We start from the raw sequence: 21,905 nt of genomic DNA on the forward strand, positions 1-21,905 counted from the left end.
TGTTTAACATACCAAAACACTTGATACAAAAACATGAAAACATTGTTTAACATACCAAAACACTTGATACAAAAACATGAAAACATTGTTTAACATACCTTAACACTTGATACAAAACATGAAAACATTGTTTAACATACCTTAACACTTGACACAAAACATGAAAACATTGTTTAACATACCTTAACACTTGATACAAAACACGATATTTTGTGTGTGAAACTCTTGTAATCTTTACTCATAATTTCTTTAAATTTGTGATTATGTGCTTGTTAATTTTGAAGAAATAGAATGGAAAAGTATAAAAAGCACAAAATGTTCACTTGGTTGGTGCCTGGGACCTGACCCTCTACTGAAGAGTTAATAAGACTCGTGTTTAATTACAACTAAGTCTAGTTACAAAGAAAGCACTTAAAGTATAAAGCAAAAGTCTACACATCATGAACACTTCTTGCTAGTACAGTTAGGGTAGTTGTGTGAAAATTTGTATGGAATATTGTAAATGGTATTTTTATCTTGTTCAGATGTGTTGCATATACACATTTTTATATAGAACGGTTTAGGGTTAAGATAACATAAACTGTTGTTCATAAATGTGCCTGTGAAGGATAGTTTGAAAATGGTTTTAAAAACACTAAAAACAAACTAGAAATAGGGAGAATAACCTTGTGAGAATAATGTATTTGAAGATAATCGTTAATTAACAGATTCTGTTGTTTGTCCAGCTTTACTGCTTGTTACCAATTTAACTGTGGTATTATTATATGTTCTGTAACAATATTGACTATTACTAACTTAAGTTAATTGAGTAACACAGTATTGTCCAGTAATTTAGATGTAATATTGTTCCTTACTAATAAACTGTGGTGTTAGGTCAAGATGTGCATTATAAAAGGTGAAGTGTGGAATATTTACAAAGAAAGAGCCACTGAAAATGTGTGTGTGTTTATTGTGGTCTCTGACAAAGGGACAACAACCTCCCTTCACTTTATCATATAAATATTTTTGTACAAGCAGATTACTTTTGTATGAAAACCAGGAAAACTTCCAAGGATTTATTTTTGTTAGATATCAGTTATAAATATTTCATCTTAGTTATTATGTGTATTTTCTCAAGTCCACGATACGTAACACTATGCTGTTGCTGCATTTAGTATATTTAAAACTGCAGTGATGTATAGTGTGTTACATTAGATCAGTGTTTATGTTTCTCTATCAACAGGTGGCGACCAATACAGAAACAAGTAAAAATGTAGGTAATGCTATCCTGTATGAAACTGTGTTGTCCATCATGGATATCAAGTCAGAGAGTGGACTTAGGGTAAGGAAAATAAGTTGTTGGAGAACTTGTAAATAAGTTTTATAGCAAACTGATAACGACGAACTAAAGGAATAGCGTATAAGTATATATGTGATTTAAAACTAACAATATAAATCTTACAAGTAGGGTAGGGTTCTATTACAGATGTAACACATGTTGATGAAAGGTACAAGACTGGTGTATTATGATACCAATCCAGTCAGAATGCTGTTATGAGTACCAGTATTAACCATTCAACTTTAAAAATGTTCAGATATACACAGTAATACAAAATAATATAATAATTACTCAACTACCAGATAATCTCTGTGGTTTTCTTCCTATACAGACATATTCAAATGCTTCCAAAGTGTTATGAGGTTTATTTACTAAAAACATTTTCTTATTGAGAAATATTTTATCGTTGTTTTGTTGTTTGTTTTGCCCATTGTGATTGGTTAATGTCATGAAGCTTGAGACAGCTGTTGGAGACATCTATATAAATAAATATTTTCATTGGTTAAATTGGTTTTCAAAGACTTACATGTTTCAGAAATCTTGTAGTGATGATGAGGGGGCTCTGAGCTTATTTTCCAGTTTTAATCATGATGATAGATATGTAATAACCTATACTCGTTTTAGAATGGTTTGATACATTTTGAATTTTTTCAGTTAATAAATATTTTTATGTACATTAGCAAAATACATATTAGCCAGTTCTTTTTTTATCAGGTGTTGTCTAATGTAATATTTTTGTTTAAAAAGAAATGAATCATTTAAAGAAACCCCTGTTTATAATATTACATTTAAAGAAACCCCTGTTTATAATATTACATTTAAAGAAACCTCTGTTTATAATACTACATTTAAAGAAATCCCTGTTCATAATATTACATTTAAAGAAACCCCTGTTCATAATATTACATTTAATAAAACCCCTGTTCATAATATTACATTTAAAGAAACCCCTGTTCATAATATGACCCCTTTTGGTAAAGGAATTTACTGAAGTAACTTACCTCAGTTTGGAAGGTAACATTTTACGAAGTAAGCCATATATTGGTATGGAAGAAACTTTGTGTGTACAAGTAAAACTTTATAAGAATTTGTTATTTATTTCCTTTTTCCAGGTTTTAGGTGTGAATATCCTAGGTAGATTTCTTCTGAATACTGATAAAAATATCAGGTGAACAAGTTTCCTGTTTACCATACTGAGCTATTTAACTTTTCTCACTTGTCAGTTTCTATAAAAGAGCAAATCATGTAAGCAATGTTGTGTGGTGTGAGAAGATACTATATTGTCAGTGAGGTATACATGTATTTCACAAAATAGTTGAACATCAATGTATAAGTCATATAATTGCAGTTGTAGGTTAAATTTGAGTAATGGACACAGTGTAAGTCTTAAGATTACATAATCACATGGTTCATTCCATCTAAACTTCTTGAAGTTAGTAGTAATATAATTGACATTTTATTTTCCGTGCCATGTAACGTACATTACTACTACTTGTGACATTTTATTATCCCTGTCATGTAACGTACATTACTACTACTTGTGACATTTTATTATCCCTGTCATGTAACGTACATTACTACTACTTGTGACATTTTATTTTCCGTGTCATGTAACACACATTACTACTACTTGTGACATTTTATTTTCCGTGTCATGTAACACATTACAACTACTTGTGACATTTTATTATCCCTGTCATGTAACACACATTACTGCTACTTGTGACATTTTATTATTCCTGTCATGTAACACACATTACTGCTACTTGTGACATTTTGTTATTCCTGTCATGTAACACACATTACTGCTACTTGTGGCATTTTATTATTCCTGTCATGTAACACACATTACTGCTACTTGTGACATTTTGTTATTCCTGTCATGTAACACACATTACTGCTACTTGTGACATTTTGTTATCCCTGTCATGTAACAAACATTACTACTACTTGTGACGTTTTGTTATCCTGTCGTGTAACAAACATTACTACTACTTGTGACATTTTGTTATCCCTGTCATGTAACAAACATTACTACTACTTGTGACATTTTGTTATCCCTGTCATGTAACAAACATTACTACTACTTGTGAGATTTTGTTATCCCTGTCATGTAACAAACATTACTACTACTTGTGACATTTTGTTATCCCTGTCATGTAACAAACATTACTACTACTTGTGACATTTTTTATCCCTGTTATGTAACAAACATTACTACTACTTGTGACATTTTATCATCTTTGTCATGTGACATACATTACTACTACTTGTGACATTTTATCATCTTTGTCATGTGACATACATTACTACTACTTGTGACATTTTATCATCTTTGTCATGTGACATACATTACTACTACTTGTGACATTTTATCATCTTTGTCATGTGACATACATTACTACTACTTGTGACATTTTATCATCTTTGTCATGTGACATACATTACTAATACTTGTGACATTTTATTGTCCCTGTCACGTAACATACATTACTACTACTTGTGACATTTTATTATCCCTGTCATGTAACAAACATTACTGCTACTTGTGACATTTTATTATCCCTGTCATGTAACAAACATTACTGCTACTTGTGACATTTTATTATCCCTGTCATGTGACATACATTACCACTACTTGTGACATTTTATTATCCCTGTTATGTTACAAACATTACTGCTACATGTGACATTTTATTATCCCTGTCATGTTACAAACATTACTGCTACTTGTGACATTTTATTATCCCTGTCATGTTACAAACATTACTGCTACTTGTGACATTTTATTATCTCTGTCATGTAACACACATTACTACTACTTGTGACATTTTATTATCCCTGTCATGTAACAAACATTACTACTACTTGTGATATTTTATTATCCCTGTCATTTAACACCCATTACTACTATTTGTGACATTTTATTATACCTGTAATGTGATGTATATTACTACTATTTATGACATTATATGTAATATAAGATAAATTACTACTACTTGTGACATATGTAATGTAGCATACATTAGTATTTCTTATAACATATGTTACTACTACTTATGACATATGTAATGTAACATATATTACTACTACTAGTGGCATATGTAATGTAAGATATACTTTTTTATTAGATACGTTGCTCTACACACACTGCTGCGTACTGTGCATGCTGATTATAATGCTGTTCAACGGCATCGGAACACAATAGTAGAGTGTCTTAAAGACCCAGATGTGTCACTAAGAAGGTAAGGAAAGTACATTCTAATGTGTCACTGAGAAGGTAAAGATAGTACATCCTGAGGTGTCACAGAGAAGGTAAGGAAAGTACATTCTAATGTGTCACTGAGAGGGTAAGGATACTACATCCTGACGTGTCACTGAGAGGGTAAGGATACTACATCCTGACGTGTCACTGAGAGGGTAAGGATACTACATCCTGACGTGTCACTGAGTGGGTAAGGATACTACATCCTGACGTGTCACTGAGTGGGTAAGGATACTACATCCTGACGTGTCACTGAGTGGGTAAGGATACTACATCCTGACGTGTCACTGAGAGGGTAAGGATACTACATCCTGACGTGTCACTGAGAGGGTAAGGATACTACATCCTGACGTGTCACTGAGAGGGTAAGGATACTACATCCTGACGTGTCACTGAGAGGGTAAGGAAAGTACCTTCTAGCGTGTCACTGAGAAGATAAGGAAAGTAAATCCAGAAGTGGACTTTGGGACTTATGATCTGTATATTAAACTGATGTATTTTATAAAGTAATATGTTTGATTCAGATTGAAAGTAACAAATACTATATTTGTCATGGTTTTATGCAGGTAGAAGGGGTCATAAACATACCTGACTTTTAGACAAATTAACTATAAAGTAAATTTCGTCTGGTTTTTAGTATTTACTGGAATTAAGGAAGGTTCATACTTTATATGTATTTTATTTTTTAAACATGTTGGATTGTTGGTAGCTTGTAATACACTTATGAGATTCTACTTGTATGTTAAAGTCGTGTTCATAAAGGGATTAGTTTAATAAGTTATTCTGTTCCTCTTAACTATTCAACAGTTACAATAAGTTATCACTGGTTCTCAACGTTCATGTTTTTCACTCTGTCATTAGTACTGTTAAGAAGTGTTGGAAACCATATGAGTAAAATAATAATTCTACTTTTGAATAAAGTATTTTAAACTGTTTGTAGACGAGCCATGGAGTTATGCTTTGCCCTTATAAATGGAAACAACATCCGAACAATGACTAAAGAACTACTTAATTTTCTGGAGAAAGCTGACCCAGAGTTCAAGTCACAATGTTCTTCGAAATTATTTATCACTGCAGAAATGTAAGTTTAACTTTTTACATTACTTCTCTAAAAGTACTTCCTGAATGTTAACAAGTTTCACAACAGTCCTGAGAGGATTCAAATTAGTCTTGAATTTCAACAACAAAACAACAGAGAATTTGTGGTTCATTATCAAACATTATGAAAGCAAATACTTAAATTCAGTTGGTGACCCATTTTTAAGGGACGTGATGTTAAAAATATTTTCAAATTTAATATTAATCCTCTTGAATAATATTTACTTTTGTTTTAACCTTTTCATCACAGGCTTGGTTTGTGGGACTGACCTCATAACCATGTAGTTTTCAAGTTGTAACTTTTAAATTAGCAGTTGTACGTTAGCAAAATTTAGCAAGTTATCAGTAAATATTACAATGCTTTCATATGCTAAATACCAGATTTTTTTTATTGAGCAATGTTTTTCTCATACCATTTTTATTTTTGCATGTTGCCCATCAAACATGCAAAGTAATTTTGGATTTAAGATTAAAAATACTTTAATGTATATTATAATTTTAAAATTTCACATGTAAAATCTTCATAAGACCTGGATAGGGTTATTATCAAACTTAAGAAAAGTGTATGTTTTATCTGTTCTTTTCACTAATGAATTTCAGTGCAAGTTTGGTCGATTTGACCTATCTTGTAACTACCGTAAAAAAATGAGGAAATAAATATAAATTGTTTTCATTCTAGAATAACTACAAATTATAACAGGAAAATACACGTGTTAGATTAAACAGCATGTGTCTCATAACATTATTCATTTATATATATATATATTTTATTATATTGACCATTCAGCCATTGATGGTTAACATCACAGAAGGTACAATGAAATGCTGCATATGCATTCATGTTACCATATTTAAGAGTTTAAAACTGACCTCTAGTCTTTACAAAGTGACTAGACTTGGCTGTATTTTAGTGTCCATGTTTTGTAAAATAGTCACATTTCAGTTATAATACACTATGTATGTATGTATATAGATTATTATTGTGTACAACTAATATTTTAACTTATTTTTCTTCAGTAAATAAAGAAGTAATTATCTCTTCTAGTTACGACCTTTGAACTCTGTTGCTGCCTTTTTATAGGTTCCTAAGCCTTAAGAAATTTTGCATGTTAAGGATGTGAAACAAAATAATTCTTTTAGATTTTATATACATACAAATTATCAAAAAGTAATAAATTACTGTATTGATAGAAATCCATTTTGATTTACCAAGTTTAGTAACAAAACTGTATATGGGTAAAAAAGAAATTGCTAACAGGCTAAACACTCAACCTTGAAGTATTTGTATTGAAAGAACTAATTAATCCATAATGATGAGAAAACCAACTTGTATAGAAAAATATGTGTGTAAAAATGGCTGGTTTGGGTTCAGAAAATTTTTATGTAGAGGAGTGAACAACGTTTCGATCTTCTTCGGTCATTGTCACCTTTGGTCATCAGTCACCTTTCGAAGAAGGTAGAAACGTTGTTCATTCCTTTACATAAAAAAAAATTTCAACCCATACCAGCCATTTTTACACACACACATGACATGACCTTTGACCCTTGAACTGTGTCGATAGAGTTAATGCCCCAAACTTATTTTTACACAACTCTGAGAAAACAAGACTATGGGAATGTAGGAGTACATCTTAAATATTAAACCTTTACTGACCCAGGGCTTTCCAGTCATCTCACATGAAATGAGAAAGTTATGTAACACTGTTAAGGTGTTTCAATTTAATGAACCTTTGTTTTTAAAATTTAGAAAGATTTGTAGATTTTGTACATAGTATCTTTAATATATTCTAGACCTAGTTAACTCTCTTTGAATGTATTGTAATTATTAATATCACTTAAACAGATGTTGTTAATTTTATATTCTAGGTATGCTCCCAGCAAGAGATGGCATATGGACACCATGATAAAGGTTTTAACAATTGTGAGTTTAGCTCATTTTCAAATATTTTTTTTTTCCAAGCTTAGATTATAGTAGAGTGTACATTTTCAAAGTAAAAATATTTACAAATTGAAGTAATATTGGTTTCTGAAACTTCTGTTATGACCTTCACTCAGAAAGAGAAGAGAATCATGCTTTGGATTCTTAACACTATTTTATTATTTATTTATATAAGATTTGAATTCACCAATGTTTTGATTTAAATTAGCTATCAGGCAAATTAGCTTTGTTACGGACGTATCCATAAACTAAGCGTATTTGTACCTAATTCATAAGTTTCAAGCCAATTAAGGCATTCAACTCTGAATCTATGGGTCATGGGTTCAAGTCCTATCACCCTTCTATATACAGGGGTATTATAATGTGATGGTCAATCCCACTATTTGTTTGTAACGAGTAGTCCAAGAGTTGGTGGTATATAGTGTTGACTAGCTGTCTTCTCTTTCTACTTTTTATCACTTTAACATTAGAAGTGGCTAGTGCAGGTAGCTCTTAAGTAACTTCACATGAAATTCAAAGAGCAGTTTTAAGTTTATAAGAGCATAAATCACGTGCTACAGTCGTAAACTGTTCCACTTTCGGTCTCTCTGGCTGCCAAATCCCCATTATCACAAATGCAAACACGTTGTGGTAGTAGTAAAGTATTTTGACATGTGAATTCTCCAGTGCTGATAAGTGTTTTATTCTCAAACTTTCATAGTTTGTGCAACAATTTGAAGTTTATTCAGCTACAATAAGTAATGTTGTAATTAGTTCAATGTCTTCAGAATTGTCCACTTGTGATGATAACACACCAACATTATTAAGTCTTATGTTAATAAGTATAATGATTTTTTTTTAAATCTTAAGACAAGTAAGAATTAATGTACATACCTGTAGTAATATAAAAAGTTTCAGTGCTACAAATAGTATTTAAACAAGAAGTCAAAACTATGAAAATTGAGTTAAAATTTAAAAAAAACTTATTTTTGTTATTATACTTCTGTTTTTGTTATATGTTTATGCACCAGTAATACCAAGCAGGGTGTGCTTATATGTAATTTTATTACTCCATTAGGATTACTCCTGACCTACCCTCAACTTTAATTATACGTCCAAAGTAGTACATTATCCATTTTATTTATATAAACTATTTTACATATACACTACTCTTCCTTTCACTACAAGAAAGAAATCACTGGGACCCAAGATGGAGGAGTTGTGTTAAAGAATTAGTGATAACGTTTTCTATGGAAAAGTCACTTACTTACTTAGATGAAAATTTGTTGATATAATGATATTTTGATTCACTCTATAAACATGCATATAGAAATTTAGGCAGTATTATAAGTACAATAAGCTTTAATTTTACGGTGAAATAACCATTGTTGATATTCAGGTGTTTTAAACAGATGCTTTTTATGTTCCCTCTTTTGTTTCATGACAATTGCTGCTTTTAAGTACTGTCATACTTAATGACAGTTAAAGAATAGCTTATCAGTATTAGTAAGACCTTGTGTTGTCAGTAGCTTATCAGTATTAGTAAGACCTTGTTTTGTCAGTAGCTTATTAGCATTAGTAAGACCTTGTTTTGTCAGGAGTTTACCAGCATTAGTAAGACCTTGTTTTGTCAGGAGTTTACCAGCATTAGTAAGACCTTGTTTTGTCAGTAGTTTACCAGCATTAGTAAGACCTTGTGTCGTCAGTAGCTTACCAGCATTAGTAAGACCTTGTGTCGTCAGTAGCTTACCAGCATTAGTAAGACCTTGTTTTGTCAGTAGTATACCAGCATTAGAAAGACCTTGTTTTGTCAGTAGTATACCAGCATTAGAAAGACCTTGTTTTGTCAGTAGTATACCAGCATTAGTAAGACCTTGTTTTGTCAGTAGTTTACCAGCATTAGTAAGACCTTGTTTTGTCAGTAGTATACCAGCATTAGTAAGACCTTGTTTTGTCAGTAGTATACCAGCATTAGAAAGACCTTGTTTTGTCAGTAGTATACCAGCATTAGAAAGACCTTGTTTTGTCAGTAGTATACCAGCATTAGAAAGACCTTGTTTTGTCAGTAGTATACCAGCATTAGAAAGACCTTGTTTTGTCAGTAGTATACCAGCATTAGTAAGACCTTGTTTTGTCAGTAGTATACCAGCATTAGAAAGACCTTGTTTTGTCAGTAGTATACCAGCATTAGTAAGATCTTGTTTTGTCAGTAGTTTACCAGCATTATTAAGTAATATATTGATAGCACATATAAATTTGTTAACTTTAAATTGACTAACAGTGTCAATACATGAGACTCATCAATGGTTTAAATACAATATCAGTGTTTTAAGTCATCCTTAAGACTAATGTTTGCTTATGTACTTTTACACAAGAAATAATGACTTCACTGTTGTGTCTTGTAACAGACAAAAACTAAACATTACCTCATGGAATAGTGAACCCCACTAATAGTGAATGGTAAGTAGGGCAGTAATTATACAGTTCATAATGACATTTGTATCTCTGGGAATTTCTGTTTACAGAAAATTATCACTTGTAATTCGTTTTCTCGTCAACCAGGCAGGGAACTACGTTCCTGATGACGTTGTTGGAAATCTGATTCAGATGATATCGGAGACCACCCCGCTTCATGCCTACACTACCCAGCAACTGTGGAACAACCTCACAGGGGAGTTGGTAACTCGCCAGCCACTGGTACAGGTGGCCAGTTGGTGTATTGGTGAATTTGGCGACCTGCTGAACTCTTCAGATGGTGCTGATGCTGAACCTGCCAACGTAAGTTTGTTTTTTACATGAAAAACAATTTCCCATTTTTTAATTTATTAAATGGTTATTTTAATTTGAAAATGTTTGTTCAATATGTAATCCTGCATTGATTTTTCCACCTCAAGTACAGTTAATATGCATTTACATTTGACTTTTACACAATAAGTGATTAGTGTTTCTACTCTTTGTGTAACCATCATACACCATCTACAGTTATAACCTTTACACCAGGTTACCTCCTATTGTCTTGATATTTTTGCTATCATTAACAAATTTTCTATCAAAGTTCACTAAAATAAAAGTTTCTAATTTTAAATATAGTATCAAGGTTAAAATGTCTAGAAATTAAAAAGTTGCCACTTTTGACAAGTTCCAAGGTAGTTATTATCCATATTGACTTCTGGAATGTTCAGGTAATGGGGCATGAACCCTAATTTCGAACCACAGGAAGGTAACCACCTTCTGCTACTTTCATACATGTGTTGTTTGTTTAATTATTAGTTAATTAAGTAATTCATTTTTGCTTTATGTATTTATGAATTCTAGTATAGTTCTCTTGTGTGTAACTTGTGCAATTGGGCAAGTGATGGTAAGCCCAAAATAAAAACATGTCATGCCTGAGTGTACTGTCAAATTAAGCAGTGATTTGTTGAGGAGTTTGATTAGATGTAATTGTCATAATATCCATCAGGTTGTTTCTGATGTAACTAAGAGGGGGTTCATAAATATACCGTGATAAAGGCTGCCAGTTGCTCCTCTGTAACAGGACAAAAGAAATGAAAGTTCATTCTCTCATCAACAACCTAATATTTTAGTATAAAAATCCAGGATCTTTGTAACATTATCCAAGTTAAAATTGTGTACTAATTATAAATTAGTTATTTAAATGTTAAGAAGAAAACCACAATCTTAAGATAAAATACTGAGAGCTTATCTCCCAGTTGTCTTTAAGCTTCAGGGTTTTGTTACCACTTGTCTGAGATTTCCTGTGTTGACACTGTGTGTTTCTTTTATCTGTACTTAGACAGTTTATGAAGTTCTTGTTTACTAAGGCTAATTTAGCTACTTTGTTACAAGTATTTTTCATAAAAAATTGTAGTACACATCCATATACCATTTTCAATGTCTTCTCTCTCTTTCTATCTGGTGTTGCTTCCCAGTGATGCAGTGGTATATCTTTAGACTTATACTACTAAAAACCGGGTTTTGATACCCATGGTAGGCAGATCACAGATAGCCCACTGTGTAGCTTTGTCCTTAACAACAAACAAACTCTCTGGTGTTTTTCAGCAGTCAAATGAATACCTGAAAGTTTTGTTTCAAAAGGCAGGTAACCTAGACTTTCCCCAGAATGTTTAATATCTTTGATTGAATGGGATATTTTCACATTCTCAACTATCAGATATATGTTTTTTGTAAATCCAAGCTCTGCTGGTGTTTTGAAGGTGTTGTTATCCTTTAATCACAGTTGATGTCAGTACAGCGTAAGTTTTAACTAATTTGGATATCACACAGGTATTCTGTAAGAGCTCATTCAGTAATAACTGAAGATACAGCATCTGTTTCCTGAATATTAACAATACATGTGATTATAGTCAGTGGCAACGTGGTGATTGGCTAGCATACGAGTCCTCCCTAACACTAGTGGGTCCCAGACAGTTGCCCGGTTCACTGCATCATTTATGGAAGTTTGTATATTATAATTATAATCGTTACGTACATTCATGTTGTTGTTGTCTTTAATGCATTTAAATATATTTGTTATAATAAACAATGTCCTGCTGCATAGTTCAGGTTAATAGTGGAGTCCAGATTGATACAGTATTAACAGTTTGCATGAGATTAAATGAATATAATAATGGTACTGTAGTTGTGTAAAGTTTGTTCTGTATCTTCACACACACACACACGTTTCATATTTGTGAAATGTCTATTTTTTAATACAGATATTTCAGTTTTGTTTATAATCTCTAGGAACGTTTGGAATATTAAAGTTCTTGTGTTATGATTTCAGTTTTGTTTGTAATCTCTAGGGACGTTTGGAATATTAAAGTTCTTGTGTTATGATTTCAGATTGGTTTATAATCTCTAGGGACGTTTGAAATATTAAAGTTCTTGTGTTATGATTTCAGTTTTGTTTGTAATCTCTAGGAACGTTTGGAATATTAAAGTTCTTGTGTTATGATTTCAGTTTTGTTTATAATCTCTAGGAATGTTTGGAATGTTAAAGTTCTTGTGTTATGATTTCAGTTTTGTTTATAATCTCTAGGAAAGTTTGGAATATTAAAGTTCTTGTGTTATGATTTCAGTTTTGTTTGTAATCTCTAGGAACGTTTGGAATATTAAAGTTCTTGTGTTATGATTTCAGTTTTGTTTATAATCTCTAGGAAAGTTTGGAATGTTAAAGTTCTTGTGTTATGATTTCAGTTTTATTTATAATCTCTAGGAAAGTTTGGAATATTAAAGTTCTTGTGTTATGATTTCAGTTTTGTTTATAATCTCTAGGGACGTTTGGAATATTAAAGTTCTTGTGTTATGATTTCAGTTTTGTTTATAATCCCTTGGAAAGTTTGGAATATTAAAGTTCTTGTGTTATGATTTCACTTTTGTTTATAATCTCTAGGAAAGTTTGGAATATTAAAGTTCTTGTGTTATGATTTCAGTTTTGTTTGTAATCTTTAGGAACGTTTGGAATATTAAAGTTCTTGTGTTATGATTTCAGTTTTGTTTATAATCTCTAGGAAAGTTTGGAATATTAAAGTTCTTGTGTTATGATTTCAGTTTTGTTTGTAATCTCTAGGAACGTTTGGAATATTAAAGTTCTTGTGTTATGATTTCAGTTTTGTTTATAATCTCTAGGGACGTTTGGAATATTAAAGTTCTTGTGTTATGATTTCAGTTTTGTTTATAATCTCTAGGAAAGTTTGGAATGTTAAAGTTCTTGTGTTATGATTTCAGTTTTGTTTATAATCTCTAGGAAAGTTTGGAATATTAAAGTTCTTGTGTTATGATTTCAGTTTTGTTTATAATCTCTAGGAAGGGTTGGAATATTAAAGTTCTTGTGTTATGATTTCAGTTTTGTTTATAATCTCTTGGAAAGTTTGGAATATTAAAGTTGTTGTGTTATGATTTCAGTTTTGTTTATAATCTCTAGGGACGTTTGGAATATTAAAGTTCTTGAGTTATGATTTCAGTTTTATTTATAATCTCTTGGAAAGTTTGGAATATTAAAGTTCTTGTGTTATGATTTCAGTTTGGTTTATAACCTCTTGGAAAGTTTGGAATATTAAAGTTCTTGTGTTATGATTTCAGTTTTGTTTGTAATCTCTAGGAACGTTTGGAATATTAAAGTTCTTGTGTTATGATTTCAGTTTTGTTTATAATCTCTAGGAAAGTTTGGAATGTTAAAGTTCTTGTGTTATGATTTCAGTTTTGTTTATAATCTCTAGGAAAGTTTGGAATACTAATGTTCTTGTGTTATGATTTCAGTTTTGTTTATAATCTCTAGGGACGTTTGGAATATTAAAGTTCTTGTGTTATGATTTCAGTTTTGTTTGTAATCTCTAGGAACGTTTGGAATATTAAAGTTCTTGTGTTATGATTTCAGTTTTGTTTATAATCTCTAGGAAAGTTTGGAATATTAAAGTTCTTGTGTTATGATTTCAGATTTGTTTATAATCTCTAGGAAAGTTTGGAATATTAAAGTTCTTGTGTTATGATTTCAGTTTTGTTTATAATCTCTAGGAAAGTTTGGAATATTAAAGTTGTTGTGTTATGATTTCAGTTTTATTTATAATCTCTAGGAAAGTTTGGAATATTAAAGTTCTTGTGTTATGATTTCAGTTTTGTTTATAATCTCTAGGGACGTTTGGAATATTAAAGTTCTTGTGTTATGATTTCAGTTTTGTTTATAATCTCTAGGGACGTTTGGAATATTAAAGTTCTTGAGTTATGATTTCAGTTTTGTTTATAATCCCTTGGAAAGTTTGGAATATTAAAGTTCTTGTGTTATGATTTCACTTTTGTTTATAATCTCTTGGAAAGTTTGGAATATTAAAGTTCTTGTGTTATGATTTCACTTTTGTTTATAATCTCTTGGAAAGTTTGGAATATTAAAGTTCTTGTGTTATGATTGCAGTTTTGTTTGTAATCTTTAGGAACGTTTGGAATATTAAAGTTCTTGTGTTATGATTTCAGTTTTGTTTATAATCTCTTGGAAAGTTTGGAATATTAAAGTTCTTGTGTTATAATTTCAGTTTTGTTTATAATCTCTTGGAAAGTTTGGAATATTAAAGTTGTTGTGTTATGATTTCAGTTTTTTTATAATATCTAGGGACGTTTGGAATATTAAAGTTCTTGTGTTATGATTTCAGTTTTGTTTATAATCTCTTGGAAAGTTTGGAATATTAAAGTTCTTGTGTTATGATTTCAGTTTTGTTTGTAATCTCTAGGAACGTTTGGAATATTAAAGTTCTTGTGTTATGATTTCAGTTTTGTTTATAATCTCTTTGAAAGTTTGGAATATTAAAGTTGTTGTGTTATGATTTCAGTTTTGTTTATAATCTCTAGGGACGTTTGTAATATTAAAGTTTTTGTGTTATGATTTCAGTTTTGTTTGTAATCTCTTGGAAAGTTTGGAATATTAAAGTTGTTGTGTTATGATTTTAGTTTTGTTTGTAATCTCTAGGAACGTTTGGAATATTAAAGTTCTTGTGTTATGATTTCAGTTTTGTGTATAATCTCTAGGGACGTTTGGAATATTAAAGTTCTTGTGTTATGATTTCAGTTTTGTTTGTAATCTCTAGGGACGTTTGGAATATTAAAGTTCTTGTGTTATGATTTCAGTTTTCTTTGTAATCTCTAGGGACGTTTGGAATATTAAAGTTCTTGTGTTATGATTTCAGTTTTGTTTGTAATGTCTAGGAACATTTGGAATATTAAAGTTCTTGTGTTATGATTTCAGTTTTGTTTATAATCTCTAGGAAAGTTTGGAATATTAAAGTTCTTGTGTTATGATTTCAGTTTGTTTATAATCTCTAGGAAAGTTTGGAATATTAAAGTTCTTGTGTTATGATTTCAGTTTTGTTTATAATCTCTAGGAAAGTTTGGAATATTAAAGTTGTTGTGTTATGATTTCAGTTTTATTTATAATCTCTAGGAAAGTTTGGAATATTAAAGTTCTTGTGTTATGATTTCAGTTTTGTTTGTAATCTCTAGGAACGTTTGGAATATTAAAGTTGTTGTGTTATGATTTCAGTTTTGTTTATAATCTCTAGGGACGTTTGGAATATTAAACTTCTTGTGTTATGATTTCAGTTTTGTTTATAATCTCTAGAAAAGTTTGGAATATTAACGTTCTTGTGTTATGATTTCAGTTTTGTTTATAATCTCTAGGAACGTTTGGAATATTAAAGTTCTTGTGTTATGATTTCAGTTTTGTTTATAATCTCTAGGAAAGTTTGGAATATTAAAGTTCTTGTGTTATGATTTCAGTTTTATTTATAATCTCTAGGAAAGTTTGGAATATTAAAGTTCTTGTGTTATGATTTCAGTTTTGTTTATAATCTCTTGGAAAGTTTGGAATATTAAAGTTCTTGTGTTATGATTTCAGGTTTGTTTATAATCTCTAGGAAAGTTTGGAATATGAAAGTTCTTGTGTTGTGATATCAGTTTTGTTTATAATCTCTAGGAAAGATTGGAATATTAAAGTTCTTGTGTTATGATTTCAGTTTTGTTTATAATCTCTAGGAAAGTTTGGAATATTAAAGTTCTTGTGTTATGATTTCAGTTTTGTTTATAATCTCTTGGAAAGTTTGGAATATTAAAGTTCTTATGTTATGATTTCAGTTTTGTTTATAATCTCTTGGAAAGTTTGGAATATTAAAGTTTGTGTTATGATATTAAAGTTCTTGTGTTATGATTTTAGTTTTGTTTATAATCTCTAGGAAATTTTGGAATTTTAAAGTTTTTGTGTTATGATTTCAGTTTTGTTTATAATCTCTAGGAAAGTTTGGGATATTAAAGTTCTTGTGTTGTGATTTCAGTTGGGTTTATAATCTCTAGGAAAGTTTGGAATATTAAAGTTCTTGTGTGATGATTTCAGTTTTGTTTATAATCTCTTGGAAAGTTTGGAATATTAAAGTTCTTGTGTTATGATTTCAGTTTTGTTTATAATCTCTAGGAAAGTTTGGAATATTAAAGTTCTTGTGTTATGATTTCAGTTTTGTTTATAATTTCTTGGACAGTTTGGAATATTAAAGTTCTTGTGTTATGATTTCAGTTTTGTTTATAATCTCTTGGAAAGTTTGGAATATTAAAGTTCTTCTGTTATGATTTCAGTTTTGTTTGTAATCTCTAGGGACGTTTGGAATATTAAAGTTCTTGTGTTATGATTTCAGTTTTGTTTCTAATCTCTTGGAAAGTTTGGAATATTAAAGTTCTTGTGTTATGATTTCAGTTTTGTTTCTAATCTCTTGGAAAGTTTGGAATATTAAAGTTCCTGTGTTATGATTTCAGTTTTGTTTATAATCTCTAGGAAAGTTTGGAATATTAAAGTTCTTGTGTTATGATTTCAGATTTGTTTATAATCTCTAGGAAAGTTTGGAATATTAAAGTTCTTGTGTTATGATTTCAGTTTTGTTTATAATCTCTAGGAAAGTTTGGAATATTAAAGTTGTTGTGTTATGATTTCAGTTTTATTTATAATCTCTAGGAAAGTTTGGAATATTAAAGTTCTTGTGTTATGATTTCAGTTTTGTTTATAATCTCTTGGAAAGTTTGGAATATTAAAGTTGTTGTGTTATGATTTCAGTTTTATTTTTAATCTCTAGGAAACTTTGGAATATTAAAGTTCTTGTGTTATGATTTCAGTTTTGTTTATAATCTCTAGGGACGTTTGGAATATTAAAGTTCTTGTGTTATGATTTCAGTTTTGTTTATAATCTCTAGGGAAGTTTGGAATATTAAAGTTCTTGTGTTATGATTTCAGTTTTGTTTATAATCCCTTGGAAAGTTTGGAATATTAAAGTTCTTGTGTTATGATTTCACTTTTGTTTATAATCTCTTGGAAAGTTTGGAATATTAAAGTTCTTGTGTTATGATTTCAGTTTTGTTTATAATCTCTTGGAAAGTTTGGAATATTAAAGTTCTTGTGTTATGATTTCAGTTTTGTTTGTAATCTTTAGGAAAGTTTGGAATATTAAAGTTCTTGTGTTATGATTTCAGTTTTGTTTATAATCTCTTGGAAAGTTTGGAATATTAAAGTTCTTGTGTTATGATTTCAGTTTTTTTTATAATCTCTTATTTTGGAATATTAAAGTTGTTGTGTTATTTCAGTTTTGTTTATAATCTCTTGGAAAGTTTGGAATATTAAAGTTCTTGTGTTATGATTTCAGTTTTGTTTATAATCTCTAGGGACGTTTGGAATATTAAAGTTCTTGTGTTATGATTTCAGTTTTGTTTATAATCTCTTGGAAAGTTTGGAATATTAAAGTTCTTGTGTTATGATTTCAGTTTTGTTTATAATCTCTAGGAACGTTTGGAATATTAAAGTTCTTGTGTTATGATTTCAGTTTTGTTTATAATCTCTTGGAAAGTTTGGAATATTAAAGTTGTTGTGTTATGATTTCAGTTTTGTTTATAATCTCTAGGAAAGTTTGGAATATTAAAGTTCTTGTGTTATGATTTCAGTTTTGTTTATAATCTCTAGGAAAGTTTGGAATATTAAAGTTCTTGTGTTATGATTTCAGTTTTGTTTGTAATCTCTAGGAAAGTTTGGAATATTAAAGTTCTTGTGTTATGATTTCAGTTTTGTTTATAATCTCTAGGAAAGTTTGGAATATTAAAGTTCTTGTGTTATGATTTCAGTTTTGTTTATAATCTCTAGGAAAGTTTGGAATATTAAAGTTCTTGTGTTATGATTTCAGTTTTGTTTATAATCTCTAGGAAAGTTTGGAATATTAAAGTTCTTGTGTTATGATTTCAGTTTTGTTTATAATCTCTAGGAAAGTTTGGAATATTAAAGTTCTTGTGTTATGATTTCAGTTTTGTTTATAATCTCTAGGAAAGTTTGGAATATTAAAGTTCTTGTGTTATGATTTCAGTTTTGTTTATAATCTCTAGGAAAGTTTGGAATATTAAAGTTCTTGTGTTATGATTTCAGTTTTGTTTATAATCTCTAGGAAAGTTTGGAATATTAAAGTTCTTGTGTTATGATTTCAGTTTTGTTTATAATCTCTAGGAAAGTTTGGAATATTAAAGTTCTTGTGTTATGATTTCAGTTTTGTTTATAATCTCTAGGAAAGTTTGGAATATTAAAGTTCTTGTGTTATGATTTCAGTTTTGTTTATAATCTCTAGGAAAGTTTGGAATATTAAAGTTCTTGTGTTATGATTTCAGTTTTGTTTATAATCTCTTGGAAAGTTTGGAATATTAAAGTTCTTGTGTTATGATTTCAGTTTTGTTTATAATCTCTAGGAAAGTTTGGAATATTAAAGTTCTTGTGTTATGATTTCAGTTTTGTTTATAATCTCTAGGAAAGTTTGGAATATTAAAGTTCTTGTGTTATGATTTCAGTTTTGTTTATAATCTCTAGGAAAGTTTGGAATATTAAAGTTCTTGTGTTATGATTTCAGTTTTGTTTATAATCTCTAGGAAAGTTTGGAATATTAAAGTTCTTGTGTTATGATTTCAGTTTTGTTTATAATCTCTTGGAAAGTTTGGAATATTAAAGTTCTTGTGTTATGATTTCAGTTTTGTTTATAATCTCTAGGAAAGTTTGGAATATTAAAGTTCTTGTGTTATGATTTCAGTTTTGTTTATAATCTCTAGGAAAGTTTGGAATATTAAAGTTCTTGTGTTATGATTTCAGTTTTGTTTATAATCTCTAGGAAAGTTTGGAATATTAAAGTTCTTGTGTTATGATTTCAGTTTTGTTTATAATCTCTAGGAAAGTTTGGAATATTAAAGTTCTTGTGTTATGATTTCAGTTTTGTTTATAATCTCTAGGAAAGTTTGGAATATTAAAGTTCTTGTGTTATGATTTCAGTTTTGTTTATAATCTCTAGGAAAGTTTGGAATATTAAAGTTCTTGTGTTATGATTTCAGTTTTGTTTATAATCTCTAGGAAAGTTTGGAATATTAAAGTTCTTGTGTTATGATTTCAGTTTTGTTTATAATCTCTAGGAAAGTTTGGAATATTAAAGTTCTTGTGTGTTATGATTTCAGTTTGTTATGATTTCAGTTTTGTAATAATCTAGGAAAGTTTGGAATATTAAAGTTCTTGTGTTATGATTTCAGTTTTGTTTATAATCTCTAGGAAAGTTTGGAATATTAAAGTTCTTGTGTTATGATTTCAGTTTTGTTTATAATCTCTAGGAAAGTTTGGAATATTAAAGTTCTTGTGTTATGATTTCAGTTTTGTTTATAATCTCTAGGAAAGTTTGGAATATTAAAGTTCTTGTGTTATGATTTCAGTTTTGTTTATAATCTCTAGGAAAGTTTGGAATATTAAAGTTCTTGTGTTATGATTTCAGTTTTGTTTATAATCTCTAGGAAAGTTTGGAATATTAAAGTTCTTGTGTTATGATTTCAGTTTTGTTTATAATCTCTAGGAAAGTTTGGAATATTAAAGTTCTTGTGTTATGATTTCAGTTTTGTTTATAATCTCTAGGAAAGTTTGGAATATTAAAGTTCTTGTGTTATGATTTCAGTTTTGTTTATAATCTCTAGGAAAGTTTGGAATATTAAAGTTCTTGTGTTATGATTTCAGTTTTGTTTATAATCTCTAGGAAAGTTTGGAATATTAAAGTTCTTGTGTTATGATTTCAGTTTTGTTTATAATCTCTTGGAAAGTTTGGAATATTAAAGTTCTTGTGTTATGATTTCAGTTTTGTTTATAATCTCTAGGAAAGTTTGGAATATTAAAGTTCTTGTGTTATGATTTCAGTTTTGTTTATAATCTCTAGGAAAGTTTGGAATATTAAAGTTCTTGTGTTATGATTTCAGTTTTGTTTATAATCTCTAGGAAAGTTTGGAATATTAAAGTTCTTGTGTTATGATTTCAGTTTTGTTTATAATCTCTAGGAAAGTTTGGAATATTAAAGTTCTTGTGTTATGATTTCAGTTTTGTTTATAATCTCTAGGAAAGTTTGGAATATTAAAGTTCTTGTGTTATGATTTCAGTTTTGTTTATAATCTCTAGGAAAGTTTGGAATATTAAAGTTCTTGTGTTATGATTTCAGTTTTGTTTATAATCTCTAGGAAAGTTTGGAATATTAAAGTTCTTGTGTTATGATTTCAGTTTTGTTTATAATCTCTTTTGTTTATAATCTCTAGAAAGTTTGGAATATTAAAGTTCTTGTGTTATGATTTCAGTTTTGTTTATAATCTCTAGGAAAGTTTGGAATATTAAAGTTCTTGTGTTATGATTTCAGTTTTGTTTATAATCTCTAGGAAAGTTTGGAATATTAAAGTTCTTGTGTTATGATTTCAGTTTTGTTTATAATCTCTAGGAAAGTTTGGAATATTAAAGTTCTTGTGTTATGATTTCAGTTTTGTTTATAATCTCTAGGAAAGTTTGGAATATTAAAGTTCTTGTGTTATGATTTCAGTTTTGTTTATAAGTTCTTGTGTTATGATTTCAGTTTTGTTTATAATCTCTAGGAAAGTTTGGAATATTAAAGTTCTTGTGTTATGATTTCAGTTTTGTTTATAATCTCTAGGAAAGTTTGGAATATTAAAGTTCTTGTGTTATGATTTCAGTTTTGTTTATAATCTCTAGGAAAGTTTGGAATATTAAAGTTCTTGTGTTATGATTTCAGTTTTGTTTATAATCTCTAGGAAAGTTTGGAATATTAAAGTTCTTGTGTTATGATTTCAGTTTTGTTTATAATCTCTAGGAAAGTTTGGAATATTAAAGTTCTTGTGTTATGATTTCAGTTTTGTTTATAATCTCTAGGAAAGTTTGGAATATTAAAGTTCTTGTGTTATGATTTCAGTTTTGTTTATAATCTCTAGGAAAGTTTGGAATATTAAAGTTCTTGTGTTATGATTTCAGTTTTGTTTATAATCTCTAGGAAAGTTTGGAATATTAAAGTTCTTGTGTTATGATTTCAGTTTTGTTTATAATCTCTAGGAAAGTTTGGAATATTAAAGTTCTTGTGTTATGATTTCAGTTTTGTTTATAATCTCTAGGAAAGTTTGGAATATTAAAGTTCTTGTGTTATGATTTCAGTTTTGTTTATAATCTCTTGGAAAGTTTGGAATATTAAAGTTCTTGTGTTATGATTTCAGTTTTGTTTATAATCTCTAGGAAAGTTTGGAATATTAAAGTTCTTGTGTTATGATTTCAGTTTTGTTTATAATCTCTAGGAAAGTTTGGAATATTAAAGTTCTTGTGTTATGATTTCAGTTTTGTTTATAATCTCTAGGAAAGTTTGGAATATTAAAGTTCTTGTGTTATGATTTCAGTTTTGTTTATAATCTCTTGGAAAGTTTGGAATATTAAAGTTTGGAATATTAAAGTTCTTGTGTTATGA

At 29.3% G+C, this 21,905-nt stretch overlaps 1 protein-coding gene across 6 annotated transcripts in view; it reads left to right on the plus strand.

The window, feature by feature from the left end:
- Positions 1-21,905, plus strand: part of LOC143257925 (AP-1 complex subunit gamma-1-like) — a 71,691-nt gene that overhangs the window by 20,069 nt on the left and 29,717 nt on the right. For all 6 annotated transcript variants that reach the window (XM_076516996.1, XM_076517017.1, XM_076517012.1 and 3 more), the window contains 6 exons: positions 1,223-1,321; positions 2,431-2,486; positions 4,450-4,563; positions 5,524-5,664; positions 7,548-7,602; positions 10,162-10,377. In XM_076516996.1, the coding sequence (XP_076373111.1) occupies positions 1,223-1,321; positions 2,431-2,486; positions 4,450-4,563; positions 5,524-5,664; positions 7,548-7,602; positions 10,162-10,377 (681 nt within the window). The remainder of the gene's footprint in view (positions 1-1,222; positions 1,322-2,430; positions 2,487-4,449; positions 4,564-5,523; positions 5,665-7,547; positions 7,603-10,161; positions 10,378-21,905) is intronic.

The sequence above is a fragment of the Tachypleus tridentatus genome, chromosome 1 (genome assembly GCF_004210375.1).
Source record: "Tachypleus tridentatus isolate NWPU-2018 chromosome 1, ASM421037v1, whole genome shotgun sequence".
Lineage (NCBI taxonomy): Eukaryota > Metazoa > Arthropoda > Merostomata > Xiphosura > Limulidae > Tachypleus > Tachypleus tridentatus.